This window comes from Euwallacea similis, chromosome 36 (assembly GCF_039881205.1).
Source record: "Euwallacea similis isolate ESF13 chromosome 36, ESF131.1, whole genome shotgun sequence".
NCBI classification, from domain to species: Eukaryota; Metazoa; Arthropoda; class Insecta; order Coleoptera; family Curculionidae; genus Euwallacea; species Euwallacea similis.
The window spans coordinates 1,759,742-1,778,438 of NC_089644.1; the positions used below are offsets into that span (position 1 = coordinate 1,759,742).

The 18,697-nt window shown below is 34.7% G+C and overlaps 5 protein-coding genes across 6 annotated transcripts; 3 read left to right on the top strand and 2 right to left on the bottom strand.

Annotated features, from left to right (window-relative positions):
• Positions 1 to 4: 4 nt before the first annotated feature.
• Positions 5 to 7,543, bottom strand: bora (aurora kinase A activator-like protein bora). Its single transcript, XM_066404771.1, has 6 exons — positions 7,182 to 7,543; positions 2,892 to 3,208; positions 2,564 to 2,782; positions 2,257 to 2,481; positions 1,980 to 2,153; positions 5 to 1,516 (listed from the first exon to the last, which is right to left on the bottom strand). Exons 1-6 carry the CDS (start codon positions 7,382 to 7,384, stop codon positions 1,290 to 1,292), a joined length of 1,365 nt encoding a protein of 454 aa, XP_066260868.1. The 5' UTR covers positions 7,385 to 7,543; the 3' UTR covers positions 5 to 1,289.
• Positions 5,768 to 6,564, top strand: LOC136418657 (tigger transposable element-derived protein 2-like). Its single transcript, XM_066404779.1, has 2 exons — positions 5,768 to 6,168; positions 6,239 to 6,564. The coding sequence occupies exons 1-2, from the start codon at positions 5,785 to 5,787 to the stop codon at positions 6,533 to 6,535; spliced, it is 681 nt and encodes a 226-aa protein (XP_066260876.1). The 5' UTR covers positions 5,768 to 5,784; the 3' UTR covers positions 6,536 to 6,564.
• A 181-nt stretch (positions 7,544 to 7,724) lies between the features above and the next one.
• On the top strand, positions 7,725 to 10,452 carry Hakai (E3 ubiquitin-protein ligase Hakai). Of its 2 annotated transcripts, none has more exons than XM_066404772.1 (5): positions 7,725 to 8,153; positions 8,859 to 9,046; positions 9,096 to 9,359; positions 9,415 to 9,640; positions 9,870 to 10,452. In XM_066404772.1, exons 1-5 carry the CDS (start codon positions 7,952 to 7,954, stop codon positions 10,136 to 10,138), a joined length of 1,149 nt encoding a protein of 382 aa, XP_066260869.1. In that variant the 5' UTR covers positions 7,725 to 7,951; the 3' UTR covers positions 10,139 to 10,452. The 2 variants fall into 2 exon arrangements, with proteins under 2 accessions (XP_066260869.1, XP_066260870.1); XM_066404773.1 differs by having other exon boundaries at positions 7,733 to 8,153; positions 9,873 to 10,452.
• An 894-nt stretch (positions 10,453 to 11,346) lies between these two features.
• Positions 11,347 to 15,994, bottom strand: LOC136418618 (LMBR1 domain-containing protein 2 homolog). Its single transcript, XM_066404724.1, has 12 exons — positions 15,678 to 15,994; positions 15,470 to 15,618; positions 15,223 to 15,390; positions 14,557 to 14,767; positions 14,326 to 14,502; positions 13,911 to 14,088; positions 13,285 to 13,466; positions 12,997 to 13,236; positions 12,737 to 12,938; positions 12,499 to 12,606; positions 12,290 to 12,402; positions 11,347 to 11,838 (listed from the first exon to the last, which is right to left on the bottom strand). The coding sequence occupies exons 1-12, from the start codon at positions 15,849 to 15,851 to the stop codon at positions 11,698 to 11,700; spliced, it is 2,043 nt and encodes a 680-aa protein (XP_066260821.1). The 5' UTR covers positions 15,852 to 15,994; the 3' UTR covers positions 11,347 to 11,697.
• Positions 15,995 to 16,680: 686 nt separating this feature from the next.
• LOC136418656 (ribosome biogenesis protein BRX1 homolog) lies at positions 16,681 to 18,688 on the top strand. The gene is made up of 5 exons (XM_066404777.1): positions 16,681 to 16,832; positions 17,341 to 17,456; positions 17,645 to 17,921; positions 18,042 to 18,325; positions 18,407 to 18,688. Exons 2-5 carry the CDS (start codon positions 17,343 to 17,345, stop codon positions 18,650 to 18,652), a joined length of 921 nt encoding a protein of 306 aa, XP_066260874.1. The 5' UTR covers positions 16,681 to 16,832; positions 17,341 to 17,342; the 3' UTR covers positions 18,653 to 18,688.
• Positions 18,689 to 18,697: the final 9 nt, after the last annotated feature.

An 18,697-nucleotide genomic window follows, 5' to 3' on the forward strand; every position in this document is an offset into this window, starting at 1 on the left:
ATAGTACACATCATATACAGTATATTAAAAAAGATACAATATATTTTATACAATAATAACCAAAATCAACACAAAAATATAGACAGCCTTATAATAGAAGTATGGCAGTGGTTCGTTCACATGAGATAACCATTAGTTAAATCTTAAATTTAATAAGCATAAAGTTTATTTAAATATAAAGGGTAAGTCATCCGTTTTTATTTGACATTGCTTTTGAGAAGTTACTCCTTAACTTACACCTTCTAATGCTTTATGAAACATTTAATTTAGGTGACATCCGTGGGTGACTGGGCAGTCGTCCTCTTGACCCAATTTTGCATGACTTTACATTTTTTATTCTTTGTCGAGATATGAGCACATTCATCGACAAGGATCACAGAGTTTCTGTCGAGGGGTAGATTGCTGATGACATTTTTGTACTTCGGAAATGGATCGAAACGCTTCAAAATATCTTGTAGATGCCTCGAAATGCAACACAAATCTCAAAATTGTAGACCAAAATACCTCGGTGATCTACTCCTCAATTTCTGCATTGATGAGGCAGTTGTCTTCTTCACTTGCACCTGAATTGAGGCAGATCTAAAGTCTGTATTAATTTAGGTGTGACACCCTACAATAAAATAATTGACAAAACATGTGTTATGACATGTGGTTTTTAACCCACATTACTTTTTGACTTACTTCAAACTTGACTACAACTCCTAAATAAGCGTTCTAACAAGAAATGTATATGTGAAAAATACCTTATAAATTTTAATTTTTATACCTGGATGTTCTTGGGATCCAACTTGTCGAAGGTTTTTGTTTGTAACCGAGTGTAGAAATAGAAAAACTATGAAACAGAAGATGGTGCGGATCATCCTCTCTTGATAATGTCGATAACCGGCATCAGTCGCACGTATTTACAAACATTTATGAAAACTTAAACTACGACGAGATACACATTCACTGCCTCAAATCAGTCGTACTGCATGCGTGAAGCATAACAAGATCATTCCTCAGTGTATGAAAAATAATCTTTCGGCGAATCTATTTACATCTTATAGAGAAAAAACAGCCAGCTGGAATATCGAGCTGTATCGAGTAGTTCTAAGAGCTACTTACATATAATAATAAAATAACAATAAAGTATATTTTTTGTAAGGGCACTTGATGTTAAGTGTTGGTCTCACAGCTTTCGTTTCAGTCCATTCCAGCATGAAAATTTAAAAAAGCACACACACTAAATGTCCTCCTTAAGTTAAACTAAACTTAATGAGGACAGTTTGAAGAAACCCGGCTAAAAGTATTCAAATTCCTAATTTATTATAACGTTTACTAGGAGTCGATGCAAAGATATTAGTAGTATGATTATTAGTGAAGTCGTCCGTGTCTTGCGTATAATACCCAGTATCTGTAAAGTTATTCTTAAAAATTTTTCTTCTGCTTTTCATGGCAACATCTTCGTAGCTCATCGCATTATCACTGCATTCAAGTTCTTCTACTTTGAAACTTTCGCTCAGTCTTTTCCTCTGACCTAAAACAGTTGTTGGGAAATTAGTGATAACTTTTTAGATAAACATAAAGCAAAAGCCTCCAATTTGATTGATAAATGTAACTAAAAAATTATCGAAAGAAGATTGTATACATGACCGTTCACCAATTCGTCAAGAAATTTACCGGAGAATTCCCAGAAACTTTATTTTGATGTTTCTCAAATATTCTCAAACTAGACTTTTTCAAATATTAGTCACGGAAAGATCTATAAGCAAAGCTGAAAAAAGAGCACGGAAAGCAAGTGCTTACATCACCACTATATATTTTATTCATATTTTCTGTTGTGTGTAAAACTAAAAAGAAATTGAAAATTTCTGTCAATTTTTAGAATTTTGGAAAAATTTTCCGAAAAACATAGATTTTTGAAGGTTTCTAAGGCGGATTCCATGTGACCTGGTAATAACGTGGAAACATTTGCATTATTTCAAATGAAAATTGCTCACCTTTTCCTATATATAATTTTGAGTTTGGAGTATTGGAGTTAGAAACATCCATTTTGTTGGGATCGCTACCACCCCTAGAGTCAATAAAAATGTCTTTGTCTTCTATACTCCAATTCGCACTCATATCTTGAACACTGGCTTGGCTTAATTTGAAGGACGAGCCGTAAGATTCATCTTAGTTAATAAAAATTAAAAAAATTATAAATTTTTTCATCGATGACATTTCAAAAATTTATAAAGCATGGTCGGATCAATAGCTCAACTGAAAATACCTTACCAACTTGCAACGCGATTAATGGGCTTTTTGTTGTATCCATATCTGGAACCATTAAACTATTATCCACGCTCATGTTTTCGCAAAATTCTAGGCGACACACTGACTTATTTAACGCCAACTTGCGGTTCAATGATGACCTATTGATAGGTGATAAATTACAGTCAGAGATATCAAACGGGCCATCAATACTTCTAGAGCATGGGGAAAATTGTATGAGTGAGGTACCTAAAAATTAAGCCAAAAAAAAGTGCGTGTAAATTTACCTTAGATAAAACACAAGTAGCTATGTTGAGAATATTATTATTACTTATTGATCTGGTCGGCGAAGAGTCAACTGAATCATCATATTCGGTTGTAGGCAGAACCTCGGGGTTTTTATCTTCAAACAGTTTTTTATAAAGTGAGCTGTTTGCAGAAATATTATTTGAAATATGAACTTCCTCGTCAAACAGAAAATATGGTTTTAACATCTCTTCTACATCTTCAGGCAGCACCGGAGGTAGGGTTAACACAGTTTGAGTAACACCTAAAAATATTTATGATTAAAGCACTGAAAGTAAAAAAGCCATTTATAGGTACTGAAAACTTTTATTTTGCTACTTCTCATTTTTTAATTTCCTTTAAAATGTACCTACCTTCACATGTTTTTTTTACACTAGCCTTGACCGGATTCGTTTCGCCGACATTTTCCTCAATAGAACTTCCACACCCTTTCAATAAACAATTATCATTAATTTTAATGCTCATCGGGCTGGGTACAATTGGCGTTTTACTAAAGTACGTTTCAATTTTCTGTTGGATTTCCGATTCAATGTGAGGATCGTCATTGCAGACATGTTGGCTGACCGTAGTTTCGTCAATGTCCGCAGGTTTCAATGCGGATATATCTTCGATCGTCCATTTAAACTTTTCATCATGTCTTGGGGTTGAATTGTGAACAAACACGTTGGGGCTGAAATGTGAATAGTTGGATAAATGCAACTATGGATTATTGAACTAATTATTGTTCAATGTTAATGTTAAGGTAGTTTATAAACACACAATATTTATTTCGTAATTTATATTCAAAGATTGAGATATAAGTTAAAAAGCACAATTTTTAAGCCTACTTCTGAAAAAGCTGACATTATCTTCTTAGGGACCTTTTCCAGCTAGTCCTTACTAAAATCAGGTATCACCTAGGCTGGATGATTGCTCATGAGCCCCTAACAGGTCCCTATGGTGACAATATATCTAAATATTGAAGGGCGGAATTTTTTTATTGTCAGCCACAAAAATTTTGTACTTTGCCTTTCGTATTTTTCCATTTTCTGAAAAAAGTGTATCATAGATCGGAGCACTTTGACGATACGCGCAATTTGAGATCCTTTCACCGCTTTAGGTTTATTATACCCACCGCTTTTCAAACGTTAATGACTCCGTTCATCTATACACCATGTTTGGAGATGTACTATTAAATTTCTGACTAAGCTGTTTGCCTCCAGACTTTGAGATTCTTCTCCACACTCACTACATGGGTTTTTTATTTTTAATGAAATGTTGATAAATGGAACCAATAATGATTACATATTCTTTCTCGGTCCTGGTATAATCAGGCACCTTGGCTGAGAGAGGGGAGGTAATAGACTTTTAGGTGATAAACAAGAAATAGTTATTCACTAAACTATTCATCTCAATATCGGCGGGTTACATTTAGTTTTTTTTCCTTAAGTAGAAGAAAATTAGATTTTTTTAAAATACATCCTTTCTTTTATGTGACGCTCTCTCTTTTGAAGACGAAAAGCTGAATTGATGAAGTGTGAATTATATATTCCAATAAGCTGAGAAAAAAATAAAACAATTTTTCCAAAATTTCAGCTTTTTTTCAAATACAGTCCAATCGCGGTAGTGTGAACATGCGTTAATATGAACAGCTCGGTGGTATGAACACGAAATTATTTACATTGAACGCCGTATACTGTGAACAGCGTGCACTTTCGATTGTGTGAACAAGTGCATTTATAACGTTTCTGTCTCAGTTTTTGCTTGTGTTATAAATTAATTGCATATCATTTATTATAAATACCAAGTAGTTATTATTTATTATTGTTCTTTTATATTTTTAGAATAAATTTGCAACTCTTATGATTATAATAAATCATTGATCATAAAAGATGAGGGTTTGTTTATCAATTCGTTTTAACGTAAGTGTGAAGAAAGTGATTGGAGATTTGTAAGTGTGAGAAAAATAATGAAGGGTTGTAGGCATGAAAAGGATGTGGAATGTTGTTTATTAATTCTTTTTAAGATAAACATATGCATTTGGGGTGAACCTGATGCATTTTTATATTATGTGACATTCGGTTTCCGACGAGACTACGAGACGTACTTTTTTTCGTTACTAAAACCTATTTAACACTTCAGCATTTTTCTAGTGATCGTGTGTAACATTTGTTTATTGCTGCGGGAAGTTTCTTTTTATGTGTCTCGAAATATTGTGTACGTCGTGTGTGTATGTGTAATCGTGTACGTATCAGAAGAAAATATAGTCCTGTAAATACTCAGCTCAAGATGGGTAAATTAAAGAAAACCTTTTTAAGTTTGAGAGAAAAGGCCAACATTTTGGAAGAGCATAATAAAGGGATGTCTGTCACGATGTTATCCAAAAAGTACGGAGTAGCAAAATCGACAATTTGTGGGATAAAAAAAAAGAAAATTTTGATTATGGATACTATGACTCACACGTTGAAACCATCGAAAAAATGTACTTTAAAGAAGTCAGCATTTCCGCTATTGGAGCAAAAGTTGTACGACTGGTTTCTTAAGCAGAGGGAAAAAAATTTAATAGTATCAGGAGATATGTTGAAACAAAAAGCATTGTTGCTCTCCAAAGATTTAAAAATGAATACAATTTTCACAGCTAGTGATGGTTGGCTGCAGAGATTCAAGCATCGTCGTGGCATAAGATTTTTAAAAATCACAGGAGAGAAATTATCATCCAATCCAGATGTAGTGGATCCTTTCAAAGAGAACCTAAAACGAATGATCGAAGAACATGAATTAAATTGTCACCAAATTTACAATGCTGACGAGACAGGATTGTATTGGCAGTTATTACCTGACAAAACGTATGTCGCATTGGCTGAAAAAACAGCTTCTGGTTTAAAAATTTCAAAACAAAGACTGACATTTATGGGGTGTGTAAATGCTTCAGGATGTCATAAATTGAAACCTCTAGTAATTGGGAAATCCAAAAATCCAAGGTGTTTCAAAAATGTTATTAACCCAGTCGTTTATAAAAGCAATAAAAATGCCTGGATGACAGGAGACCTCTTCAAGACATGGTATTTTCAACATTTTGTATCAGAGGTAAGAGTTAAAATCACTTGTGTTCATTGTGATATATGCTGTTTATGCCAATATTCCAAAATTGTTAATTTGTAGGTGAGATGCTTTCTACGTGCTCAGAAGTTGCCACAGAAAGCAATTCTCCTTTTGGATAACGCACCCTCCCATCCACCAGCAACAGAACTAACAACTGAAGACGGGATGATTTTCGTCAAATTCTTGCCGCCCAATGTTACTCCTTTATTACAACCAATGGATCAAAATATTTTAAGGCTCACCAAAGTGTACTATAGAAAGAGCTTGCTTAGTTCTATTGTATCATCAGAAGAAGCAATAGCGGTAGCTCTCAAGAAAATTTCATTAAAAGATGCAATTCTACATTTGTCTGCAGCATGGGATAAATTAGATGTAACAGTTATTAAGAAATGCTGGAAAAACATTTTTTCAGGTTTTGATGGAGATAAGGAAAATGAAGATGAAGATAACCTTCCTCTAAGTATTTTACAGCTAAAGTTAAGGAATGAAAAGGCATTTGTCCCTGATGCCATTAAGGATACAATAAATTTGTTACAAGAAATTGCTCCAGTAAGTTAATACACAATGAGATTACATGTTTCTCCGAGGTCGACAAAATAATGATAAACTGTAATTTTAGGCTGAATACAGTGCTGCAGATGTGGAAGACTGGACTAAAGACGAGAAAGCAGTTGTTGGTCTGGAAGATGTTTCTTCAGATGAAAGCGACAATGACAATGAAAGTGGTACACATATTGAAAAAATTAGCCATTCCGATGTAATTAGAGCATTAAATATGGCCATAGAATGGTGCAATCAAAATTCAATGAATATAAGTGAAATAATCACTCTTAAAAAGATTCTCGAACAAGCAGTAATGGCAAAAATTTCTCAAAAAAATGTCCAAAAAAAAATTACTGATTTCTTTCATCTTTGAAATGTATAATTTGGTTTGGTATTTATTAATAAACTATTATTAAAAAAACTTATTTAGTTACACCCTCTTTTCTGTGAACACCCTCGTTGGTATGAACTACCCTAGGATTTTTTGTATTCACACTATCGCGATTGGACTGTACCTCTGAAAGTTATGCAAATTTTTCAAAACTTGAAATGACTTATTCTTGAACCTCAAATTTTGCAGCTTAGCCTCTATTTAACTGATCTTTCAAGGTCACCAAGATCCTCGTGGGTAAACTCCAGAAACAAACACCCTGTCTAACTGTAAGCTTAATCTTTCATCATAATCATCTACCTAAACATTCACACTACTCTCTATTTCATAAACATAGGTATACTTTTTTTGGATAATACAGTTTTATTGTTATAGGTATTCTGCACCTATTCAGTATTTAAAAAATATATCTCAGCTGGACAGCTGATATATTTTACATGCATCGGTCAATACCAAAAGGCAGCTGCAAAACTGATATAACCAATGTCTCAGTATTGATATCAGTCTACCACTGGATGTGATTATTTGGAAATGGAGAACATGTCCTCCATTTCGATATCATTTGGTACCTATAATTTAACTCAAGAAGCTCCAACTCTTCATTCTTGATTAAAAAGGAGATTCTTACCTAAATGTTGGTAAATGCAGTCTATCAGTCAGCTGAGGTTCAAAAGGATTTTTAATTTTAGCAAACCTTGAAGGAGGGGTTGAGAACTTCGGCATATTTCTAAAAGGACTCTCGGTGACAACCCCTTGGGAAATCCGTTTCCTTAGGATACTAACATCAGACTTGGGAGTTGCATGACTATCACATATATGCTTAAAATCCATTGTATGCACGGAATAATCAAAGAAGTACTCGGTTAGGGCACAGTACACATTACTATCACTACATCAAGATAAATAAGAGGAAAAAACGCAAATTTTCATTTTTGAATTTGAAGTTTCCGTTACACGTTCGTCGGTTGATCAGTTGCTGTCATGTGTCGTTTTCGATCTTCAAATAAACTTTCCGATTAGTTCACTTATGTGAAGTTCGATCGTAATTATAACACGAAGGCACTTCGTTCATGTCCGATGAGATTCGCTTCCTCCTCATGGTCGCTTGATCTTGGAGAGATGGGTAAACATATATAGGCCCTTTTTTATACGTGTAATGTATTGATTTCCGATCCGATCGTCGATCGGCAGAGTTCGTAGAAAAGTTGCCAAGAAACACGTTGTTACCTTCACTCTGAAGTTTTATAGTAATAATTCGGCACCGTTTATAAAAAAAAAATTGTTATGTTAGCTGAACCAAAGACCGCTACCTAGAAAAGGTTCTTGACTTTCGCCCTTAACTTACGAAGGGTTCTATTGTTAGTCTGTTTTTCCCTGGTCTTTTCTGAAGAACTTTAAATGGATAGTGCTTCAAAAAGGGGTCGTGGAAGAGGCAGAGGTGGTAGAGGACGGGGTCGTGGAAGAGGCCGAGGACGTGGGAGAGGTAAGAAGGCTATCAAGGTGATTGAGAGCGATGAAGAAGAGACTCCAACTCCTCCGGAGTCAATTGTTGACAGTCAAATTAAGCCAGAACCAGTGGAGGAAGCAGCACCACCTACCAGTAAGTAAAAAATTGTTGATTTGGGTCACCCTAGACATAGTCCCATGCCTCAGCCATATGTAGTCTCTTGCTCTGTACAACATGTTCATAATGTGTTATAACTACATACCTCTCAAATAATATGCACAATGCCTGTTTAAACCATCTATTCTCTCTTGAATTGTCCGCCTAGTGTTGCTAATGTTTCCACTTTTGTTTCATTCTTTGCTTGAGCTATCTCAGCACTCACTATATGTATAAGTAACCAAAATAATACTTTCTATCATTTTGGGTTACTGAGAAAAGAACTATATATAATTAAATTATTAAACAATTTTATTATAATTAATAATTTCTTCTTAGACCCTATGAAAATCTTTTATCTAGTTTCCCTGCAGCCTTAGAGTAGTTAAGAAGTGATATTTTAGTAATTTTCTGGATCAGTCATTAATATTTTTCAAACAGAAATAAATTAAAAAATACATGCTTTGTCTATCTCTTGATACATCCTACAGGACATATTTTTTAGTAGTAGACACTCTAAACAGAAGGAATATGTAATTCTCAAGGCCAAACTGCTAAATATACTCACTATGTCAAAATAAAAAGGTTCATTTGCGTATCATTTGTCCATATCTACAACACCTTTACATCCTATTTGTAATCATGTATTCATTATTTTCTGTGTTTGTTATAACAGTATAAATTTTCTCAATTTTATCGTAGTTGACCTGGAAGCTGATATATCCCAATTGGAAGCGCCAACTTTTACCACAATCAACCGAGGTCCTCCTGAACCTATGCTAAGACTAAACTGGGATCATAAAGTCAATTTAATTGGCGAAAAAGTCTTAAACCCTATGATCCACTGCTGTGATAAATGTTTAAAGCCCATATTAATATACGGAAGAATGGTATACTTTATTTTTCTCATTCTGCAGCATTAAAACCTTTGCAATGTAGATTCCTTGCAAACATGTTTTTTGCCTTGCATGTGGTAAGAAAGAACAGAAGCAGTGTCCCAGATGCCTGGAAAAGGTCTCTCGAGTTGAGCAGACTGGTCTTGGTACTGTATTCATGTGTTCACATGGGGGAAGTCGATACGGCACTACTGGATGCCGCCGTACGTACCTCTCACAAAGGGATTTACAAGCTCACATTAACCATAGACACGTCTCAAGTTTGCAAACTCAGCCACCACCAGTTTCAGTCCCACAAGCCATGGAGGTGAATTTTATTTTGAACTTAAAAAAAAAAATTCTGTTCAAATTTTATCACATAGGTTGTCTTGAGTGAAACAGACAGATCGTCTGTTCGTTCGAAAGGGAACTTAGCCAACGATCCCCGTTCCAGCTCGTTGCAGTCATCAGGTCGGCGTGGTTCGCAAATCCAGTCATCTGGCATCAGAACTAATTTGATAACTGTTCCAATTCAAGAAACAGCTCCTCCGGTTGTTATGCATGAAAATATACCAACAACTCAAAACTATTACAACCAATATCAATCAGGTGAGAACATATTCAATCGATTCATAGATAAATTCAGTATATGTAAACAGTATGTTGGTAGTTTCTCAAAAAATCAATGTTTGGGCTCACATTCACGAAATATTCAACATGAAATTTCACCTTTTTCCTTTCAATTGTGGAGCGCTATACCTATTTAAGATGTGTGAAATTATTATTTAAAACACATTTTTATTATTTTCTGTTCGTGTTAGATTTAGTTATTTTTAAGCAGGTACTAATCTTGCACCTACGAACTACGGCCAAACACTTCCGCCCATGCATATACCTCCACCACAAGCTCAGCCTCAATATTATGCAACCCCTTCAGCCTATAGTCCAGCTGCTCAAGCTTATCCTGCGTATGCTGGATCACAAGCGGCAGCTCCACAATCCCAGTACGTGGCGCAATCTGTCACGGCTCAAAATCGAGTCGGCCCACCTTATGACTATAATGCGGCTACCACTCAGTGGCCTAACAATCAACAGTACTATAGGTAGTGGTAGTTAAGTGTAATTAATGCATGTTTTTACACCTCTTTTTTATACTTGAATGGGTGGTCAGTTTTTTAGAAACTTCATGGAATAGATTCATTTTTTATAATTCCATATTAATGTTGTATTATCTGGAGTTCTAAAAGTCTTAATTTGATATTGAGTTGTCGTAATTTGATATTTTACTTAATCAATCATTTTAAAAGAAAAAAATATTGTAAAGGCAAAGGGAGACCAAGAATTCATTTCTGAATTTTGTTAATAATTAAGATATTACAATGCCTCCTTAAGACAAATACATAAACTCCCTTAAAACTATCACTTTTTTTTTTTACGCATAAATGGATTGAAACTATCTGTGAATATGTTAGTTTTCATGGCAGAAACAATGAGTTTACGGACAGCAGGTGTTACATTTTTCTCACGTCCCGTCGCTTATGGTAGAGCCGTAAAGTTGCAATAACGCCCGTCGGGCCGTAAAAGAGAAATACCACCTGTAATATATCTTACTTGCATGTAGAAGATAAAAAAAAGAATCGTTTGTGTATAAAACATACCTACCACGGGCTGAAATAAGAATTAAGCCTTCTGCTTCTTCCAGCCCGCTACACGTAAATAAATGTTGCTTGATCAAAGGGTTCAAGTAGTTTTTAAAATATCTCCTTCTCATCTTCCTTTAATGTATGTCTAAAGATTGAACATATGTAACTATGTTGTAATGATAAGAGGAATCTGACAGAAGAGGCTTTCCCATACAAAATTCCGAGTGTTTCAAATAGAATTGAAAACCCCTCTTTTTTTATATTTTTTTCCTCATATTTATATTAAAAATTGAAAATAACTATTTAGCATGTTGTATTTAGAAAATATTTCTAGGGCATCAAATAAACATATTAAGGGAGCCTGTATTCTTACAGGGAGACCTTATACATATCACGTCTCTTAAAAAACAACCTAACTGCCTGTTTTAAACATACGTTTACGTGGTTGGAACATCCATAGGTCCGGTAAAATTTCGTGCAAGCTTACAGTTAAACATTACTATTAATATTCCAAAACTTTGAGCAATGACTCAATGTTGATAGTTTTCTGTTGCCGATTATTACTATATATAATGTGGAACGCAAACTATAATTCAGACTGTTCAGCTTTTAATAAACTCCATGAACAGTTATCCTACCTATCACAGGATATTAAAACAAAAATTTCTCGCATTTTAGTGCATACTTATATTTGATGATGCAACTTACGTCTGATGGTTAAAAGTGAAGCTGTGGTATGTAAACAACACTAAGTAACTAAGTATATGAATAAATATTAGAGCAAAGTTTCTATTCTTATAAAACAAGACATACGATACAAGTACATGATTCACTAAATAAAAGCCTCCAAGATTGCGAAACAAGAAGATCGCACTTAAAGCTATAATCTCCAAACTTAATCGATGACTAGTTGACAGTTGAGCAGGCCTAATGCCTCTTACTATGGATTAATTGAGTAAAAAAAAGAAAAATAGTAACAACTATTCTAAACTTCCTTACAATAGATAGTAACTTAAAATCTCATCACACATCATCAAAAATACCTCTGGGTGGTGGTGCCCCTACTCTTTTGGTTTCGGATTGGTATCCGTCGGAAAACCGAGTATCTGGATTGTGAGAATTCCTTCCAAATCCGGTACTTGCTCCAAAACGGTCGTCGATGTCCTGCTTTGATATTATTTGATGTTAAATTAATAATTATAAAAATGATTTCTTATTAACATATTTCAATATATTCAATTAAGTCATATGAAGATATGCTTATGATCTCTATTTAATGTAATAAAAGAATATTTTCGTTTCACCCAACCGGCTGAAGAACTCCTAGATTGTGTTCACTACCATTGTCAGGCATACGCCCTAGGTTAAGCCATTCTCAATTATTCAAATTGCTTGGCCTGATGCATTTATGATTATACACCCGACGACGAAAATGTGAAAATGTCCCACACGAACTTTCGAATTCGGATACAAATTGTTCATGTGCTGGCAAACGTACCCTTACCGAGTACATAAATTCCTTGGAAACAGATTTTATTTAATAGAGGTTTTACGCCCCAAAATTAAAACCCCATAGTCTTTCTTATTTTTTCAGTTTAATGGTTTTAATACTCACCTCTCCTGACGGATATCTATCACCATCTTCGCTCGTATAAGTAGTTCCATTGTAAGTATCCAAATTGTAGGAGTCTCGAATTCTACTGCGTTCGAACGCTTGTGTATAACGACCTGAAAGTTATAACATTTGTGTTTACCTAGAGATCTTCTGGAATTTGAACCTATCAGTAATGATTTTTGAGGATACTGCCCGTGGTAATGCATTACCTGTGTCATTTAAATCGTTAAGTCTAGCTCTGCCGTTTGTTGGAAGTCGTTCTTGAAACTCTTTTCGACGGTTGGACGAATCTTCCGCTCTTTGTCTTTTGCGTTTCTCTGTGAGTTTATGACGAGGAAAAAAGGCCACATTTATATAATTCATGTTTACACAAATGAGTTAATATATTGTGTTAAGAACTAACTTTGTCCAGTTTGACACTTAAAAAACGGTCTTAGTATGCCCTACCTCTAGTAACAAGCTCTCTGCCTTCCTCTACCAAATCTGTGGTCATTTCCTCATCACCAACAAATTGGTGAAATCCTAATAACGATAAAAACCTCGATCCCAGACTGAAATAAGTCGCTAGACAGAACACTAGTACGGCCATTGGGAAGTAAACATTAAAACCATGAGAAATAATACCAATTACATCCATATGACCCATAATCTACAATATTAACCCAATAACTACCATTAATTCTTTTAATACGTATTTCTAAATTTACCTGTGTATATGAAGTCTCGTTGGTCTGACTATGGATAACGTGACTGTCCATATGAATGAGACCCAGAAAATTAAGACATAGAGCTGGCGTAAGTCGGCTAAACATCATACCAGAAAATATTAAGCTGTGTTCGTTAGTTTGGTGATGAGGCGCTAAATAGTATAAGTTTAGTAACTTGATTTTAAGTACTGTTGAATAAGCGCAAAACGACAAATAGAGGATGATCAATGTGGAAAGAACCTGAAATATTAGGTTCAAAAACTACCTCTGTCATCAAAGGGAACTTACCTCTATCATAAAGTAATCATAGCTCGCTTTTGCGGCGTTTACAATTACGGCAAAGATGGATAGAGGAGGAGATACGCTGAAAAATGTTACTTCCGACCATACAATTGCGACGGACATTACTCCTGTTACAATAGCAATAAATCTCCAGCACCAGGGAGATATTAAGCATTTCCAATACCATTCTAAAAAAAAATTTAAGCACAAATGAATCGACGTTGTTTGTTAATTTCCATGGCGGAAACAATGAGTTTACGACCAACAGGTGTTATTATACTTATACGGCCCGTCGCTTATGGTAATGGATAATAAAGCTACAAAAATACTCGTCGCTCTTAACAACAGGCCGTAAAGTGACAATAACGCCAGTTAATTTTTTTAAAGGCCTTTAATTAAATAACTAAATACATATTAATTCTAACTTTATAAAAAATTTTAAGAATGTAATTTGTGCGTAACACATTACAAGTAGCACTTGTCAAAAAATGAATTACATCCTTGACCAAGTAAAAATCGTCTGCTTAATATCAAGCCTTAAATTTCGGCCGCGGGCGTAATTTTCTTCTTTTAGCTCTTTACAGATAAATAATTATTTCAGATAACAATGACATAGTAGATCATTTTCTTACCAACTACTGGAGTGTAAAAATATTCAGTAAACCAAGAAGTTTCTTTCTGAAAAGTTGTCTTAAAGCGCCTGTCCCTCGAAATCTGATTTTTAAGTGTATCCTCACATTCAAATATTTTTCCAAGAAGAACGTTCCACTGAGTTTCCGTTCTTTGCAGAACTTGTAAAGACTTGATAGTCTAAAATCATGTCATGCTAGTAAGTTGAGAGATTTGTGCCTTTGAAAATCAAAACTTTTCTCAATACAGAGTGCCACAAATGAAACATGTTGTAATGTAAAATGTTTACAATTTTCCGAGATATCGTAACTGCAACACGCATTTTTCCCAATTCATAGCTCTTAACGTTCTTAAAATACCCCTTATCAATCGATTTTGTAGCACCTTGTAGATCACTTACTATATTAAAACATTTACCTGTCTATGCAACCTTATTAGTGATTTTTCCGTAGGTGAATCATGCCTGCCCTCTTCAGACATTTGTCTACGATTCATTCTTTCCCTTAACTCAATTGGAACTTTTTGCAAGATAGTTTCCAATGGGTCATAAAGATAGTGTCCTGGTCGAATTCCCATTGATATAGCATGAAGGCACTGAAAGTTTGCTCAAGTTATTTGTGATATAATGACTATGCTATTCCACTACACCTCTAGAACATCATCCACCGTTTCTTCAGCCTCGCATTTATCTGTACTGAGTTTTGCCGCTTTAAAGTAATACTGTGTTAACTTTAAACTGGCGTTTGCATTGTTCCAGAAATTTCTAGGTGCTTCCACTAAGGAGTATCCCAGTAAAAGGACAAGCAAAAATAGACCCCATGTGTTACTAGCTGAGGAAGCTATTGCTTTTAACTTATTCCTACAAAATGATTTAAGAAGATTGTAGACAGCATTTCGGTATTGTACCATGCTAAAACAGCTAAGACATCACATACATATGAGATAAAGTATTTTAGTGTGTTCGGGCAGAACATGAAATTTAATGCCACTCTATCTGCCAACATAAAATGGTGATTTTGCACCCTAAGGTGTAGATTAGTGACCAAACCAGAACTGGGTCATTATTCTACGTGAACATTTGAGAGTGAAGATGATATTTTTAGTGATTTTGATGAATCAAAAATTTCATTTTCACTCTCACATGTTCCTGTAGAATCAGGACACTGTCCCATGGTAATTTTCATTCATATCAATCATAGAGTTAATTGCAGCTGGATTATATGGAGCAGAAAAACAATGAACTAGAACACTGAATTATACACCAAAAACTCCATTTTTACTACCTGAATATCTTGTTTTGTGATTGAAGCTTACCAATCCAAGTCTATTCCAGGTTTTAATGCCAAATAGATGAGTAGAATGCCACAAATTAATAAGTAAGATCCATAGTAAATAGCATTGTCAACTAAAGCTGATTTGAGTTTTCCTTTTACAGTAAAATCTCCAGCTTTAATGTATGATTGCATCATTGGCATTATCAACCTGCAAGGAAATATCAATAAATTAAACATCTTCCTTATTATCAGCTTTAGATATTTTTGAAAACTGAAAAAGTTCTCACCATGTCAGAAACTGAGTACTCCAATAGACAGTTCTCCATAAATTAATAAAAACTCTTTCAGGAAGATTACTCCAAGGCTCATTATGATTTTCAACTGTGCTATTATCTCTCAAATCAATCTCTGTGTGATTTTGTTGCCGATAAACTGTCTAAAATTAAATATTTACATTGAACTTAAGAAACATAATAAAATCTAAGAAGTACTTACAGAAATTATATCAAGTGGAAGGGCAAATATAATAAGAAAACTACAGAACCAGGCCAATAAAACTGTTAAAGTAACTGAAATACGATGCCGAAACCAATTGCCATATCTGTACAATACAATTGATGAAATGGTAAATGATAGCAATATTTTCAAGATTAAAGGTGTGTAGCTCATTGCTGCGTAGCCTCAGGTTTGCATCTATATAAGAATGGCAATATCAAGCCCTAGTTACCAGCAGGAGTAGTCATCTTATTCAAATTCTGAGCTTCTTGTTGCATCTTTTCCAACTTTTCCAGAGTGAGGCTTTTCAAAGGGATAAGTCTAGGCTTGCAAAGAATCAATTCGGGATTGTCCAGAGTAGAAATTTGTCCTGTTTTATTGATGACAGGCTTTAGATCCTTAATTTGGGAAGGAAACATAATAGGAACACTACCTTTTTTAGGCACATTAACGCCTTATACTTCCTTTTGTAGGGTCTTTTCAACTTGCAGAAAGACGATGAGCAGTTTAGCAATAATTTGAAGATTATGTGAAGATATTATTTGATAAAATTACTTTAGTGTTGAATTCCCATCAACTTTGCAAATGTATGCAAAAATTGCAGAATAATGAATAATAGAATAATGGGAAAACAAAAAAATAAACAAGTACAATTTGTCGTAAGTCAAAGCCATGTAAGTGTCAGAGAGATATGACGTGGTTGACAACTGCGTTAGCATTTAAAGGCACTTTCGCATAACACTCCTAGGGTTCACTCCAGAACTCAAAGGTACAAAGTTCTGTTGGGACTGTTGAACGATCAGAATCAGTTTTCCATTTATTTCTTATTTAAATCACACAGTAACTCCGTAAGAGAACAAATTTTAAAATCGCATTTTGTCAGGTTTCGTGCACTCAATCGTAAACTGAACCGCAGGTGTATGTAAAATGCTCTTCATGGTTGGTCCCATTCTTACTCAAATTAGTTGACATATTATCCGACAGGAGGTACTGCTATGGAGGAAAGCATGTGGATGCGGTGAATTTTAGGTTATGTTACGTTAACCAAAATAAAAATAAACTTGTTTAATATTTTCTTTGGAAAATCGCTCATTTATCAGCATTTAGTTAATGTTTGGTACAACATAATATTGAAAGTATTCAAGATACCAATTGGTAAGATGGCAAACGTTAAAAAATTTTGAATCTATTATACAGGGTGTTCGTTTTAATACCAACCATAGACTCTGGAAGTCATATGAATGTTTCAAATTTTAAAACAACATATTCTTGAACTCCAAATTTTTACTCAACTTTGCCTCAATTTAACCGACCATACCGACTCGATAACCATCAATGATGGTTATTGAGTCTGGAATAGTTAAGCTCCAGAGATAGACATCCTGTATAATTATGTTAAGCAATTTCTGTTATTGCAAAATGTGGATAGAACATCTGACTTTCTTACGTTTTCACTATGGGAAAATTTAGGCCCTTAAAGCGTCTTAAAGCAGCTTTACAACATAGCAGGCCTGATACTAAAAGAACATTTGAGCACAAAACACGAGAATAGCTGCTTCAAGGGCCTGACTCTGCCCTCTATCAACAAAGGCTTACAGACTTCCTACTTTCCTAACCTACAATAGTACTCGCTTTTAATTGACCTATATTTGTTTCTCTACAGAAATGACGAAAGGCAAAAAGAGTTTGAAGAGGAAACATTCAGAAGTGGAACAATCTGAGCCAAGTCCTCAACCTCTGCCATCGGTACGGCATTCAGATGAACCTATAGAGAAGAAGGTGAGACAAATTTAAAATTGAAGGTCATTTATGGATAAAAATATTGGTTAAGTACCAGGAGCTTCTAACTATAAATGTGAAGTAGCTTTTGTTGGAGTTAAGTTACATGTTGCAGATGTGTGGTAAAAAGATATGCTGTGCTTTCATATCATTTAAATTCACAAAATAATTAGACCTATATTTGGCAGAGAAAATGGGTTAACAAACAAAGGATCCTTGTCTTCGCATCTAGGGGAATCAATCACCGTGACAGGCACTTAATGGAAGACATGAAAAAGCTCATGCCACACCATAAACCTGAAGCCAAAATGGAGAGGTCAAAGACATTAAATGTTATAAATGAAATGTGTGAAATGAAAAATTGTAATAAGGCAATAATGTTTGAGGGACGGAAAAAGAAGGACTTATATCTTTGGTTATCTAATGTTCCTAATGGTCCTAGCGTTAAATTTTTAGTCGAAAGTGGTAAGTTTCTGGCCAAGGACAATAGGCATTAACAAGGCTGAAATGTAAACAAATAGTTTCTTTCCATTTTTACGTACGAAATACGCCACTCGCTGTTTTAAGTTTCCTAATATTTTTTAGTATCAACCATGGCAGAGTTAAAATTGACAGGCAACTGTTTAAGAGGTTCGAGACCCTTGTTAAGTTTTGACCCCAATTTTGAAAAGGACCACCACTATAAACTGCTAAAAGAACTCTTGACACAAACATTTGGGGTACCCAAACACCACCCTAAAAGTCAACCGTTTTTCGATCACGTCTATACATTTACCATCTTAGACCACAGAGTGTGGTTCAGAAATTTTCAAATTTTGTCCGAAGACGGAGCAGTGGCAGAGATCGGACCACGATTTGTTTTAAATCCAGTAAGAAATGATAGGAGAATTTTTTCAACATTGTTAATTAAGGTTTCTTGAGTTCAAGTTTTCTAAAATAATTTTTTTCAGGTGAAAATTTTTTCTGGAAGCTTTGGAGGTGCTCCCTTATGGGAAAACTCCCATTATATGAGCCCTTCCAAATATAGGCAACAAATTCGATTGGAAGCCAAACATAAATACGTGAATAGAATCCAACAAAAGGCAGCCATGCAAGCCACACGGCCTAGTGGGGATAATTACAAACTTACCCCACTGGATGATATTTACAAGGCAACTCCTATTAAGAAAGCCCACGAATTGCAAAAGATTAAATAGTTACTATTTGCATAAATATATAAATTATATGATTTACCTACTGTT